The sequence below is a fragment of the Eptatretus burgeri genome, chromosome 4 (assembly GCF_056783735.1).
Source record: "Eptatretus burgeri isolate ZD-2024b chromosome 4, Ebu_testis_v1, whole genome shotgun sequence".
NCBI lineage: Eukaryota > Metazoa > Chordata > Myxini > Myxiniformes > Myxinidae > Eptatretus > Eptatretus burgeri.
This window is the reverse complement of record NC_140964.1, coordinates 104,821,123-104,836,270: the sequence shown is the minus strand read 5'-3', so window position 1 is coordinate 104,836,270 and position 15,148 is coordinate 104,821,123. Positions and strand designations below refer to the sequence as shown.

Sequence of the window (15,148 nt, the reverse complement as noted above, 5' to 3'; positions counted from 1 at the left end):
AATACCGACGAGCGGTTTGGGCGGAGCTATGCAAATTAGTCCGCTCTGTTGTTGTAATGCTCTGCTCGGACTCGTAACGGCCCAGCAACAAGAGATAACAAAAGACGACGGCCTACGATATTTACATTTTAATACTTCAAAGAAACGTGACAGTTTTCTGACGAAGGCACGCACCACGCACGAAATGGAGCCGTGTAAAAAACAATTGGAAACGTTTGATCGAATTTTTTTTTAATTGTTATTTTTAAAGAGAACATACAGTTCATTTAAACAGAGAAAGAAAAAAAAGTCAGTGCATCGGCAGTCAGCGCATGTTGTAGCTGAGGTAAAGCGAGTCACGATCAAGGCGTTTGGCAAGCTCGACATGTATTCATCAAAAAGGAGGCGGAAATGCTGCTGCAGTCACGCCGATCGGCCTCATCACACCTGCTTCCTGCACGTTTCTCGGAGAGTGAAAAGACACGTGACCACTTCAGGGGGTCTCGTCAAAACCAGCACAATGCGTCCTAACATACGGACCCTGAGGTAAAACGAGTCGGCAACGGAAGAACGAACGATTTAATAATAAATTCATCGCAAGGTAAATGAAATATCGTTGATCGTGAGTGGTGGTTTCACAATTAAATGCACAACATACACAAGCCTTATTACCCCTCGCCAGAGGAGAGGGTATTGCATTTGGGTCCGTCTGAAATTTTCACCACAGCTACGACTACTCATCTATACTAATAGAAGTGTGTGTGTGTGTGTGTGTGTGTGTGTGTGTGTGTGTGTGTGTGTGTGTGTGTGTGTGTGTGTGTGTCACCTCCATAACTCCAAAACCATAACACCGAGCAGCCTGAAACTTTGCATGCATACTAAGAAAACTCCAAGGAAGTCCAAAAGTGAAAATTGGGTGTTTGGTTTAATTGAAACACCCCTTTTGAAGATGATTAACGTCCTTATTTAATTATATCTTTCATCAGGCGATCTTTGGCCACCTCACTCTCTCTGGGGTCTTAAGGCGTTTCCTTGGTAACTAAATAAGAACAGAGTTCAATTTGTTCGACCACTTTATTAGCGTGGAACGACAATAATCAAACAAGTATTGAACAGGTTGAAACACCCACAACATCCCTGGCTCCGGGTCAGGCTGCGCATGCGCACTGGCCCAGGGGACCGTCGATATGTGGAATTACCGTAAAGTACAATGTTCTCTATCTCCCTCCGAGTCTTTATTATGTTAATAGATAAAGGCTGAGAAAATATTAAGTTTAATGAATGAACAAAAGTTTATATCGCCCATCGTGTGACTATTCCATGGAGTAGTCCTTGTGCCAGGCAGGCACGCTGGTCGCTCTGGTGGATCGGCGTTGACCTATCGCTGGTGCTGGTGGTGTCACATCGGGCCCCAGTGGGGATGGGGCTCGGGGTTTCAGGGGCCGATGGTGGCGTCTGAAGGATCGCGCGCCTCGGTGTGCCTCGTCCTGGTGCTGCTGGCGTGTCTAAACGGGTGTCGTCTTGCGCCGGGGTGTGCATACTGGCATCAGTGCCGGCGTGGGCCCCGTTGGCGTCGCAGATGTCACGGGTTCGCTGTCGAGGTCAGGCAGTTGCGGTGTTACAACGGGTGCAGGTACAGTGATGCGGGTTGCTAGATCATCATAGATAGACCGGGGTGGCAGCTGGTCATTGCGAACTGGGCTAAACTTGCGCAGGAATTTCCTGTTCCGAAGTGTGACTCTGCCCGAGCCATCGATCTTGATCACGTATTGGTCGTGTTGGCGTACCTCACGATACTGCCTGTCTTGTCCCATTTTTTTGGGTGGAATCCTGTCTGGTTCTGTACGCGGACTTGGTCCCCTACAGCAAGTGGCGGAAGGCGTTTGGTGTGTTCTGCCCAGGTGTCGGCTGTGCGGATATGACGTTTGCGGAGGGCCTCCTCCCTCGCTTTCAGGGTCTCATGCCAAGTGTCGTGCGGTCTGTACTTCCCGGGGATAATTGGGATGAAATCGCGTATCGGGCGGCCGAAGACACACATTGCCGGGGAGATCTTCGTGTCAGGGTCAGGCGTGTTACGATATTGTAGTATCGCTCTTTGCACAGCGTCAGTGTCAAGTTCTCCCTGCGGGCTGGTGTTGTCCGTGATAAGTCGTTTCATTGTCTTAACTCCAATCTCCGCGCGACAGTTGCTGTGAGGGAAGGCCACCGATGACAAGCGGTGGTGTACGCCCCATCTGTGCAGGAATGACCTGGTCTCGGTGGAGGTGAACTCCGGTCCCCCATCCGACGCGAGCTCTTCTGGTGTCCCGTACGTCACGAAGGCGCCACGTAAGTGGTTTATGAGTCCGGCGGCGCCACCCGTCGACTTTGAGATGATCGACGGCCAGTTCGAGTATCTGTCCACTGTCACAAGGTAGTGTGCACCCCTGTGTACAAAGAAGTCCGAGCACACTGCCTGAAAGGGGTAAACGACCGGAATAGGTGGAGTTGGTGGCGCTCCAGGCTGTGATGGTGCCATCCGGTGGCAGTGTTCGCAGTTTTTCCGAGTGGCGCTGATGTCGGCCGACATGCCTGGCCAGAATACAGAGGATTCTGCGCGGGCGGTCATCATTGATACGCCCTGGTGGGCAGCGTGTAGGGCGCTCAGCACATCGCCGCGGAGTGAGGGTGGTATGACTACTCGGTCCTTGTATAGGATCACTCCATCTGTCGATGTAATGTTCTCGCGGTACTGGTGATGATCGCGACTGTCTCTGGCATCTCGATTTTTGAGTCGGGATGCCGTTCATTGTCATTCCCTCCAATATGTGCATATCGCCATCGCTGCTGGTGGCTTCCCTGACGCGATCCCATGTTACTGATCGCAATGATTCGAGGCCCGCGGCACACCATGCCAGGTTGTCCTCTACGTCATCGTCATACTCCGGCTCAGTTTGGGCGTAGGAGGGACAGGACGTCGGTGTGCGTGCTTGGTTGGAGGTGGGTCGCTATGGTGGCATTGTCATCTGGAAGGTTCATGAGTGGAGTGTCGCGTGGTGCCAGCTGGCCTGCGCGACATGGCATCTGCCGCCTTGTTCTTCATGCCCGGGATATGTATGATGCGGAAGCCATAACGCAGGGTCTTCTCCTTGAGGTTCCTGAGGCGGGGTTGGGTATGTCGTCAAGTGCTCTGTCCGAAAGGAGTTTCAGCAGTGGTTTGTGGTCTACCGCAACGATCAGGTTCTCGCAGCCCAGTACGAAGTAGCGCTTTGTCCAAGGCGTCCGCGACTGCGAGAGCCTCGCCCTCTATGGGCGCGTATCTGGATTCTGCCGCGTGTGTAAATCTGCTGCCGACCAGGGTTATTTTCCATCCATCAGTGCAGCAGAATGGTCTAACTGGCACGCATCGGCAGTGCTTTTGGAGCAACCAGAATCCGATTCCCTCCTTCGACCAGTCCGTGGCGATGCATGTTGGCTTAGTTTTGTCAAATATGCGGACACCGTGTTCGATTTCTTGTACGATCACGTCTTTCGACTCGCGGAATATGTCCTCTAACTCCATGGACCACTGGAAGCGTTCTCCACTTTTCAGGAGCTTCCGGAATGGCTGCATTCGTTCGGCCATACTAAAGGCGTATGCCACCTGGTTGACAAGCCCGAACCACGATCTGACGTCGGTGATGTTACGCGGTTGGGGGAAATCGTGGATTGCTTCCAGGTAGCGGCTGCACGGTCGCACGTCGGTCATGGTGATGGTGAAGCCCGCGAAGTCCACCGTGGGTGCGCTGAAGACAAACTTCTCCGGGTTGAGGATGATTCCATTCCGGCCGCATATATCCAGCCATTGGACCGCCTGGAAGTAGCTGCCCTCAATCGTGTCTGACCATAGGAGCGTGTCATCTACGCACTTGGTCTTGTTACCAATGTCCGCGACGATCTCATCGTATCGTCGTGAGTAACCGTCCCCGATGCCATATACCCTTGTGGGGCAGATAGGTACCGGTAGCGCCCCATGGGAGTGATGAAGGTCGTCTTGTGGCGGTCGTCCCCGTGTAGGCGGACGCTATGGTAACCGTTCCATGCGTCGAATACTGTCTTGCACTTCCCGTTAAGTACGCGTCTCGCCTGGTGGAACGGGGATTGGGTGTGGTGGGTCTCGCGGAACGCATGCTTGTTCAAGGCCTGAAAGGCGACGGTGCGTCGCGACTTGCCATTCTTTTTCGCGCAAATTACCATGCTGTGACACCATGTCACCGGCGTGCCAGCACGGGTACTTCCTCCAACACGCCGAGCCGAACGTCCTGGTCGAGGCCTGCTTTTACCTCATCTTGCCAATGTATGGCCACGGAGATGGGAGTGTGATGGGCAACCGTGTCGCGTTCTCACTGAGCATAAGACGTAGTGGCGGGCCGGTCATTCTCGGTAGTGGCTGGTGTGGGCACGTGTTGAATGTGCTCTGAGCATACATCCTGAGTAAATGTGACTGTAGTGCCTCTCTGTTGGCCTCGGTCGCTGGCATGGGGAGTGCGGTCGGCTTGGTCGGCGGCTCCGCGCGTCGTGGGCAGTCGCACAATTCGAGGTTGTCAGATTCACCTCTCCGAGTGTCGGGAATCTGTCCGAGATCATTCCCAGGTCCATGCAGGCCGCGCGGAGAGGAAGATGCGGTCTGAAGAGTCCGTCACATACGCGATTTGGCGCGTCTCCAATCTCCGAGCGTCGTCACTGTTACCGGCGAATCTGACTACCACGGCTCCGAGGATACGAATTCCTCTGTTGTTTGCGGCCTTCATGGTCATGGATACAGGTATGAGGTCCTCGGTACTCAGGCCCATTTGTTGGACGACTTTAATGCCGATCAGGCAGCTCTGGGACCCGTGTCTGCCATAGCGGGTAGGGTTACCGCGCGGGTGTGTTTCAGGAGGTTAAAACCCAGCGCTTTGTAATCCTCGCGCTTGTTGGTGAGAGTGAGGTTGACGTATGGCTGCGGGTCGGATATGCGTTTCATCCACTTATCGCACATATCATCGTACAGGTGGTGAGCGAGGGGAAGCGTGCGCATTTCGTCCTCTGTGCTGGCCATGGTGACCGTGCATAGCTCGACGAAGGCTGCCGTCTGCTCGTCGTACATCCCGTCGGTCTCCTTAGATGGGGGTCTTGCCGATCGGCCGCCCAGTCACGCCTTGTCGAGGTGATTCTGGCGGTCACACTTCCGGAACTTTTTACTGTATCCGGGGCACTCGGCGCGTCTGGCGCGCCATTGAGGCGTTTTGCCGTGGCCCACCTCGCCGCAGTAGATGCATACTCCTTCGGGCTTGGCCTTCCGTTTTTCCGGCCTGGCTCCTACTCTGGCGCGGACATCCTGTCGCTTTCCCCGCCGATACGAACTACTGATCGCGTCCGTGCTCTGAGTGTCAAGCAGGCGCGATGCCGAGCGTTTTCCAGACTCTTTGGCCTCGATATACTCTATCATGTCCTTTAATGGCATGTCCTGGTTCTTCTCACCGAGTAGGTCAAGTTGTATTGCTTGGTCCGCGATGCCACGGGCAACCACGTTGCGCAATATCTCTTCGGTGAAGTCGTTGACCTGATCGCACCCCGCCTTGGTGCACTTCATTTCATACTTGCACGTGTCCGCCTGCCCCTTGATGCGGGCGTGGAACGACCGGACGGGCTCCTCGTCTCCCTGCCGCATGTTAGACAGGGCCACTCGAGCTACCATCGTGTTCTCCGTCCGGACGGCGAGCGCCTTCATGGCGGCGAGGACGTCTTCTTCATCGCTGCCCACGAGGCTCCGACCCGCCGCGCGAGTGAGGTCCTTTCTCAGCTCCTCCTCACAGCACTCCAGTAGCTGCGCGACTATGTCGGGTCCGACAAGCTTAGTACCTGTTTTGTATTCGCCCCAGCGGGTTATGAAGTACGACCAGGCCTCGCCCGTTCCGGCCAGTGCTATGGAGGGACGCTTGAGTTTCTCCATCTTGGCATTCGAGCTCGCCGCCCTGGGGCGGCGACGATGCACAGTGGCGTGTATACTCAACATGGCCGCCACCACTGCCGCCTCTGCGTGTGTAGCCATATAGTCACAACCCTCGATCGGGCACTCTGCTTCCACCGGCGCCATAGGAACAGTTATTCTGGAGTAAACGTTCTATTTTCGGTGATGCACACGTGTGTACAGTGTCCTGGGGCGAAGATTGGGTACAGAACCCGAGAAATCCAAACTCACTGTCGACGTTCTCGTGATCCGTTTTCACCCAGTCGCGTCCTCCTCAGCACCGACGATCCTTACTCGACTGCATCAAGCTGTTTGATTATAAATAAGAACAGAGTTCAATTTGTTCGACCACTTTATTAGCGTGGAACGACAATAATCAAACAAGTATTGAACAGGTTGAAACACCCACAACATCCCTGGCTCCGGGTCAGGCTGCGCATGCGCACTGGCCCAGGGGACCGTCGATATGTGGAATTACCGTAAAGTACAATGTTCTCTAGTAACCTCGCTGGGGTCTGAAGCCGCCATGTTTTTTGGCCTGCTCAACCTTGCCTCGACTTGGAACAGGCCGCAACGATTTCTTGATAAAGTTTTTTTTTTCCACTTTCCTCATTCATATTATCGAATGCCTGTTCATAGCTACGAATCGCTTTTATAAGTATTATAGTTTTCAAATTAGGAGTTTGGAGCGATTTTGTGCGTTGTATGATATGATTTTTCACGATCCACTCTCACGGAATAATTATAGTATGTCATCAAAATATTATTTTGGTTTTGAGGATCGGATATCGTCCGGACCAAATAAGTGTCGAAATCTGTTGTGAAACCTTGTAATTTAAAGAAATAACGAGTCATAACTAAGCCGATATACCTATCTTTTTAAAAAGAGCTTGGTCTCAGCATGAGTCCGTCCTTCCTTCCCTCCGTCCATCTGTCCGTTCATCCAGCCGTGTGACTATATGTCTATTATTTAGGTAATATTGGAATGTACCTTTCGGCCCTTTAGACTGCTGAGACCTCTTCGACCTTTGAAGACCTTCTAAGACCCTGAGGACTCTGAAGATGCAAAAGACCCCCAAGATCCTGAAGACCCCCAAGACCTCAAAGATCCTCAAGACCCCAAAGAACCTGAAGACGACCTCCAAGACCCCCGACGACCCCAAATACCCCCATGACTAAGACCCGGATGACCCCAAACACCCCTAAGACTCCCACAACCCCGAAGACCACCAAGACCCCCACAACCCCGAAGACATCAACACCCAAAAGACTCCCAAGATGCCAGACTCTGAAGACCTAAAATACCCCCCAAGACTACTGAAGACCCCTAAGACAAAGACCCCAAGACCACCAAGACCCCAAACACCTCCAAAACCCCTGAAGACTCGCAAACACCTCAAAGACCCTGGAAGACCCCCCCAAGACCCTGATGACCCCCAAGACCCCAAACACCTCCAAGATCCCCCCGAAGACCCCAAATACCCTGAGTACTCAAAAGACCCTAAAGGCCCAAAAAACTTTAAGCAAGCAAGGCTTTGTTCCCTCCTCCATACATACACAAGACTAGAACGGGCACTCATAGAGCGCATACCTTCGCCGCCACTACTTTTTTTGTTCTTGGTATGAGTGTGGGGAACTGGTTTCATATGAATGGTCTTATGACACAAACCACATATCTATAATGTCATGACCCCCCCCCCGACTTTTGGGGGCTACGGACTAAACAACAATCAACTCACGTTGTTTTGGCGAGTCTTCACTCGCAAGCTCGGTGAATACAATGTTTCAATAAGAGAAGGTAATCTCGTTTGATGCTGGTTTCATGCAAATCGAATAAGAATTGACTGAGTTATGCCGAAAACCGCATATTTTTCAAGGGCGTGACCCCCCCGACATTTTACCCCAACCGGTGACATGTGTTATGACGTCATTGTGTCACAAGATTGGGCATTAAATTCTGAACATTTTGGTGCTGGGTTCATGTAAAGCGGACAAGAATTGACCGCGTTATGACAAAAACCGCATATTTTTCAAGGTCGTGACCCCCCTGACCTTTGACCCCTAACCGGTAACAAGAGTATGGGTGTCATTGTGTCATATTGCATATCACAAGATGAGGCGTTGAATTCTGAACATTTTGGCGTTAGTTGCATGCAAATTGAATAAAAATTGACCGTGTTATCGTAAAAAGACGATTTTGACCTTTTCGTGACCTTGACCTTTGACCCGAACGATCCCAAAATCTAATCGAATGCTTCCTGGCTAATAACCAATCATCCCACCAAATTTCATGCAATTCGGTTTAATACTTTTTGAGTTATACGAATCACAAGATTACAAATAAATAAATAAATAAATACACGCCTACCAAAACATAACCTTTCGCAGAATGCGAAGGTAAAAATGTGAAATTTCCAAAGCATTAAAGCTATCTTTTTCTCCTGTTTGGAGAATTATATTGAGTGAACAAAAAACATTCGGAACGTAACAAAATTAACCAGCTTCATTGAGCGATATGATTTCATGCATTCACTGCTAGACCTCATGCCCTGTACCCCAGAAGGACTGCCTCTCCAATAGCATCTGCCAGATGTGTGTATATTTTCGCAGCTCCGTGAGGTGCTCCACAGGAAATCAATGCAAATCTGGTTAAAAAGAAAAAGGACGTTTTAAAAAAAAGTTATGATGTTTGCGTGAACCCCAAACCCATGTACCACGTGGCACATGCACAGACGAGCAGGCAAAATGGTGGATTTCTGCAATGTTTATTTCAGGGAACCAGCGTCAATGAACTAAAATTATCATTTCATGCATTCATTGCGAGACTTTGCGCCCTGTCCCCCGAGGGACTGCCGATCCACAGAATCTGCCAAATCTGTGTATTTTTGGAGGTTTCTTGAGGTGCTCTTCAGGGAATCAAAGCAAATCTGGTAAAAAAAAAAAGCGGATGTTTAAAAAAAAGTCATAACGCTTGCTTGGACCCCGAACGGCTATACGACGTGACACATGCACAGACGAGTAGGCACAATGGCGGATTTTCTGCAATGTTTATTTCATAGGAGATTGTACTTTGCGATGTCTCCATGGTTGTTCTGCATTAAGCTGCAACTCTTTTGTGGATGCGGTAATTTTATTTCATTAATTCATTTTATTTCATGAACTGCTACATGCGCAGTGAAGATGGCCTTTAAAGTTAAAGGGATCCTTCATGGGATGCAGCGACAGCTTGGCCAACCGTTCCATATCAACCATTTAATTGGAGAGCTTGCATGAGTGCTTAAGCCACTTTCGGAGCACCCATTATTGACAGCGGGACCGCACAATGCCATTCTGAGTGAATCATTCACTCTCTGCAGAGACGTTTTTGCCACACCACGTCATTCAAAGCAAGTGGTTCGGGCTCCGTCACCCCGAGCGGGTGGTTCGCGCTCCATCACCCCGAGCGGGTGGCTCGCGCTCCGTGACCCCGAGCTGGTGGCTCGCGCTCCGTCACCCCGAGCGGGTGGCTCGCGCTCCGTCACCCCGAGCGGGTGGCTCGCGCTCCGACACCCCGATCGGGTGGCTCGCGCTCCGTCACCCCGAGCGGGTGGCTCGCGCTCCGTCACCCCGAGCGGGTGTCTCACGCTCCGTCACCCCGAGCGGGTGGCTCGCGCTCCGTCACCCCGAGCGGGTGGCTCGCGCTCCGTCACCCCGAGCGGGTGGCTCGCGCTCTGTCACCCCGAGCGGGTGGCTCGCACTCCGTCACCCGCTCGGGGTGGCTCGCGCTCCGTCACCCGCTCGGGGTGGCTCGCGCTCCGTCACCCGCTCGGGGTGGCTCGCGCTCCGTCACCCGCTCGGGGTGGCTCGCGCTCCGTCACCCAGAGCGGGTGGCTCGCGCTCCGTCACCCCGAGCGGGTGGCTCGCGCTCCGTCACCCCGAGCGGGTGTCTCACGCTCCGTCACCCCGAGCGAGTGGCTCGCGCTCCGTCACCCCGAGCCGGTGGCTCGCACTCCGTCACCCCGAGCCGGTGGCTCGCGCTCCGTCACCCCGAGTGGGTGGCTCGCGCTCCGTCACCCGCTCGGGGTGGCTCGCGCTCCGTCACCCCGAGCGGGTGGCTCGCGCTCCGTCACCCCGAGCGGGTGGCTCGCGCTCCGTCACCCCGAGCGGGTGGCTCGCGCTCCGTCACCCCGAGCGGGTGGCTCGCGCTCCGTCACCCCGAGCGGGTGGCTCGCGCTCCGTCACCCCGAGCGGGTGGCTCGCGCTCCGTCACCCCGAGCGGGTGGTTCGCGCTCCATCACCCCGAGCGGGTGGCTCGCGCTCCGTGACCCCGAACTGGTGGCTCGCGCTCCATCACCCCGAGCGGGTGGCTCGCGCTCCGTCACCCCGAGCGGGTGGCTCGCGCTCCGACACCCCGATCGGGTGGCTCGCGCTCCGTCACCCCGAGCGGGTGTCTCACGCTCCGTCACCCCGAGCGAGTGGCTCGCGCTCCGTCACCCCGAGCCGGTGGCTCGCGCTCCGTCACCCCGAGCGGGTGTCTCACGCTCCGTCACCCCGAGCGAGTGGCTCGCGCTCCGTCACCCCGAGCCGGTGGCTCGCACTCCGTCACCCCGAGCCGGTGGCTCGCGCTCCGTCACCCCGAGTGGGTGGCTCGCGCTCCGTCACCCGCTCGGGGTGGCTCGCGCTCCGTCACCCCGAGCGGGTGGCTCGCGCTCCGTCACCCCGAGCGGGTGGCTCGCGCTCCGTCACCCCGAGCGGGTGGCTCGCGCTCCGTCACCCCGAGCGGGTGGCTCGCGCTCCGTCACCCCGAGCGGGTGGCTCGCGCTCCGTCACCCCGAGCGGGTGGCTCGCGCTCCGTCACCCCGATCGGGTGGTTCGCTCTCCCTCACCCTGAGCGAGTTGTGAAATAACCCGATTACCGAGCCGTTTGCCGTATTAACATGTTTTAGAAATTACCAAGCCAAATTTTTTTCCGCCCATCACACACAGCTGTTTATAAAGAATAGTGTTTGTGAACATGTCACTGAAACATCAAAATAAATGCAATGTTGTTTTTCAGTGAAAACTACTTGAGGTTTCTGGGTTGTATGCATCAAGTACTGTCGTTGGTAATCACACTCACTCCAACCTGCCGATTCCGGAAAAAATTGCCAATATCGGGTGTGTGTGTGTGTGTGTGTGTGTGTGTGTGTGTGTGTGTGTGTGTGTGTGTGTGTGTGTGTGTGTGTGTGTGTGTGTGTGTGTGTGTGTGTGTGCGTGCGTGCGTGCATGCTGTTCATAAAGCATAACATATTCTTTCTGCTAACTCCCCTTCCCACACCTGTCTGTCTGTCTGTCTGTCTGTCTGTCTCTCTCTCTCTCTGTCTGTCTGTCTGTCTGTCTGTCTGTCTGTCTCTCTCTCTGTCTCTCTCTCTCTCTGTCTCTCTCTCTCTCTCTCTCTCTCTCTCTCTCTCTCTCTCTCTCTCTCTCTCTCTCTCTCTCTCTCTCTCTCTCTCTCTCTCTCTATTTCTCTTTCTCTCTCTCCTTGTCCCATCCTAGCTCTACCCCCTCCCAATACAGTGCAGTACCCCCTCCCGCATCTCCTCTCATTCTCCCCTCCTCTCTGTCTGTCTCTGTCTCTGGATATAATATCTGGATGGTGTTTGTCTCCGGTCGTGTCCTTGCAGTGTTTATGTCCGGCCAGCATGGCTCCTGAGTCCGGACGCGTCCGGGCAGTGTTTGTCTCCAGACAGCTTGGCTCTGGACACGTCCGGGTGGTATTTAGATCTGGACGGGAATTTGTCTCTGGACTTGACCGGGCAGGAGTTTGTCTCTGGACGGGAGTTTGTCTCTGGGCCTTGTTTATAGTTTGAGTGGTAGACAATGGATTTCAGACATGACTTTGTTTCCATCTTCACAGTTATTCTATGCATAATCATTTTGATGAGGTGGTATGAATTGTAATTGATGCTCCACCGCACGTCTGTCTTTCTTTCTTCTCACCTCAAACTGTCTTCCCTTCTCCAACCCCACCTCACTTCCCCTCCCTCCTGTCACCTTTCCCCTCCACCTCTTCACTCTCCCCACTCTCGCTCCCTCCCCCCTTTTTGTCCCTCTCTCCTTTAGTTCTTCCGTCAGCGAAGTGACGGGTGGTATTTGCTGGTGTCGAATATTTTAACGATAATTATGACGTCCTAGGTCACATGGTGTGGTAGCCATGTTGGATAAAAGGAAAACTTTGAACCTCTGTATCTGAAACCGCACCAGGGAAAAAATAAAAATTTGGCACATGGCAAGGACTTTACGTGGGGAATAAGTATGACTTTTGTATGATGTCATAGGTGCCTTTGTTGTGACATCATAATTGCAGACGTAGAATGCGACAGCCGATCCGTATGACATTTTTTGAGGGTCATCTCGGGATAAATTGATTGACAGAAAAAAAATTTGATAACATCATTGGTGTCGTGGATCGGCAGTCTTATTTTAAAAATAAAATAAAAAGCTTTCAAAAATCTTCTTCTCTGAAATGGCTGAACAGATTGAGGCAAAACTTTACAGCTGTGACCGCCTATCCATGAGGAACAAAATGTTCCCACCTATGACATCATCGATCACATGGTTTGGCAGCCGTATAGAATTAACATAAAACCTTTAAAAATATTCTTCTCCAGAACAGCTGAACAGATCGAGGGGGAAACTTCACACACATGTTCTACAAGCCTTGGGAACATCAGGGTGTTTACGAATAATTGATGTCAAATGGTCTGGCAGCTATATTGGATTGAATGAAAATCTTTTTTTAAATCCTTTCTCTTGAACCTTTTCAAACTTCACAATTATGATCTAGTAGTAATGGGGAATATATTGTTATGGAAATGGCCCTTAGTATGCTACTAAATATAGGATTAGCTCAGATCCCCCATTAAATGCGTGTTACATGTGTGTCGGGAGGTGTCACAGGCTGTTATTTGTTTGTGCAGTCGTGGTGGATCGAGAGATCCTTCTTCTTCCTTCCTCTCTCCGGGCGAGACTCCACCCAGCGCGCTGAGAGGGGGAGTGGCCAAAAAGAGGAAGTGAAACTAAGGTGAGGAGTTTGTCGGCTTCGTAAAGGGGCGCGCCCCAAAAGAAAAGGTAGAAAGAACTGAGAGGACGGAGTTGAGCAGTCAGGCTTCGAGGCGGGAAGGCAAAAGAGAAACGAAGGGTGTCGAGGTGCGATCTGCTGGATGAGCAGTCGTGCTTCGAGGCGAGCGTGCGCCGGGACAGCAAGAGAGAAACGACGGAGCCTCTGACTGTCCCTCCTCACCTCACGGCTCGACGACGTCTTGGAATCCCATGGACCCAGCCTGCCGGAGCCCGGAACCTCGATTTGGCCTTGTCTGGCGAATAGGCCAGGCCTGGACTTGTATTCTGGACCTTGTGAGAAACCAGCTGAAACCCATCGTCGATCTGACGGTCTTGTGCCGTCGACCTTACGCAGGGTCAGAGCACGCGGCGGCCTCATGCGGTGCGACAAAGGAAGATGATCGCCATTTTGCCACGCGGCGTGCTCGAGCTTGGGGCGCGAATCCGTGGACATCAGCTTCTTACCAGCGACATTCGTGCTTTTGACACTTTCCTCTCGTCCATGAAACATCACCAAGTACTCTGTCGTCTGCATGCTGTCTTTGTCTTGCCTGCATGTTGTTTAAGGCTTATCTCGGTAGGGACCCCGTCGAAACCCGTAATCCATATCTCCCTAGTTAAGAACGGGTTATAGATAAATTAAAACATTGGTGTGAATATTTTGCTTGTGTTGTGTTCCCCGATGTTCCCCAATAAATCTGGCTGATTCGTATGAAGTTGCTGCTATGGATTAATTTGTGTCGCGTCGAGGAACGATCCGTTCAATTGGTATATAAAACCAAAATGGTTACAGACTCGCAGAAAACGCTCGGCATCTGACAAAACAAGTCTGTAACCGGGGTCTATTTCCCCAACTCGTAAGGTCCAGGGGTACGTTGGTATCGCGATTGAAGACGCATGACCCGAGGCCTGTGTCGAGCCAGCCAGCGTTATAACCCCGGAGACGGCGGTGGTGAGGGTGGCGCCTAATCTGTAACGTTTAGCTATCAAGACTTGGGTGCGAATCCTGCCACCGCTGAATCCTTAACAATATGTTTTAAATTTCAACCTGATCGGATGCATGGTCTGGCAGCCAGAATTATTTAATTATTTTTTAATCTTCGTTGATTTTTTTTTTGTTTAATAAGGCTCACTTGGCTGCACATGGATGGTTTTGAGGGTAGGGTAGTAGCAGCTGAAACCAGAATCCTATCAAGGTTCCTCCTGATGACTTCATCTTTGCTTTTTGCTTGTTTGGGTTCCATTCTGTTGACTCCAATGCAGTACTGTGCCTACAGTATATGTCTTCCATTTGATTTGAGTTAAATTTATTTCAATTCAATTGAATAGTAATAAACGTAATGGGTCGGGGTCAGGTGTCCGATCAAAGCGGGGTTGCATCAAAGCGGGACGTCTTGGTACCAGGTTATTACTGCCAGCAGTTATAAAGTGGTAGTTCTAGTTATCTGTGTCGGAGTGGTGACCCGTCCAGGATTGTGTCTAATTGCCAAGGAGACTGCTTAAGCAGCACCAACGCTCTGCACAGAGTATGGTCCCAATCTCCTCCTTCTTCTCGCCACCGGTCCCCGGCCCACAACAGTTTGGTGTCAGGAGTGGGATCTCGAACCCCACGCCCCACAAATAAATTTACGGGACACCAAACTCACAACAGTTTGATGTCAGGAGTTCGGATCTCGTATGCCTTCATCCCCAATAGTTATGTCTGCTGTTAATTACGTAACACACCTGTACACAAACACCGCATAAAATACACAACACAAATGCCACACAAAACAAGTCCTGGTGAGGGTCTGTAATCTCTGATTGCTCTGTTTCTTGTTTCTTATTATGTACACCAGCTCGTCAAACTACCACTGTGTATTAGTAGTTATTTAATGGCGCGAATGAATCCCACTTTTCCCAGTAGCTACAAGCGATGTATATTTGAGGAGGGAGAAGTTTGCTCTTTAAAAGTATATAATAAGAAAAACCACCTGACCAACTGCAGAAACCATGAAACAAGTCCCATGAAGAAGAATGAAGAACTATCGTCTTGCTGGTAAAGGCTATAGTGTCGGTCTGCATCGGTGGACAGGTGGAACAATAGATCAAATGGACAGATCCCATTGATTGGGATTC

The 15,148-nt window shown here is 52.1% G+C and overlaps 1 protein-coding gene across 1 annotated transcript in view; it reads left to right on the top strand.

The window, feature by feature from the left end:
* The window catches only part of LOC147028821 (uncharacterized), a 116,390-nt gene continuing 101,242 nt past the window's right edge, over positions 1 to 15,148 (top strand). The window contains exon 1 of the mRNA XM_085879563.1: positions 1 to 525. Within this exon, the coding sequence (XP_085735689.1) occupies positions 365 to 525 (161 nt within the window). The 5' untranslated portion in view covers positions 1 to 364. The remainder of the gene's footprint in view (positions 526 to 15,148) is intronic.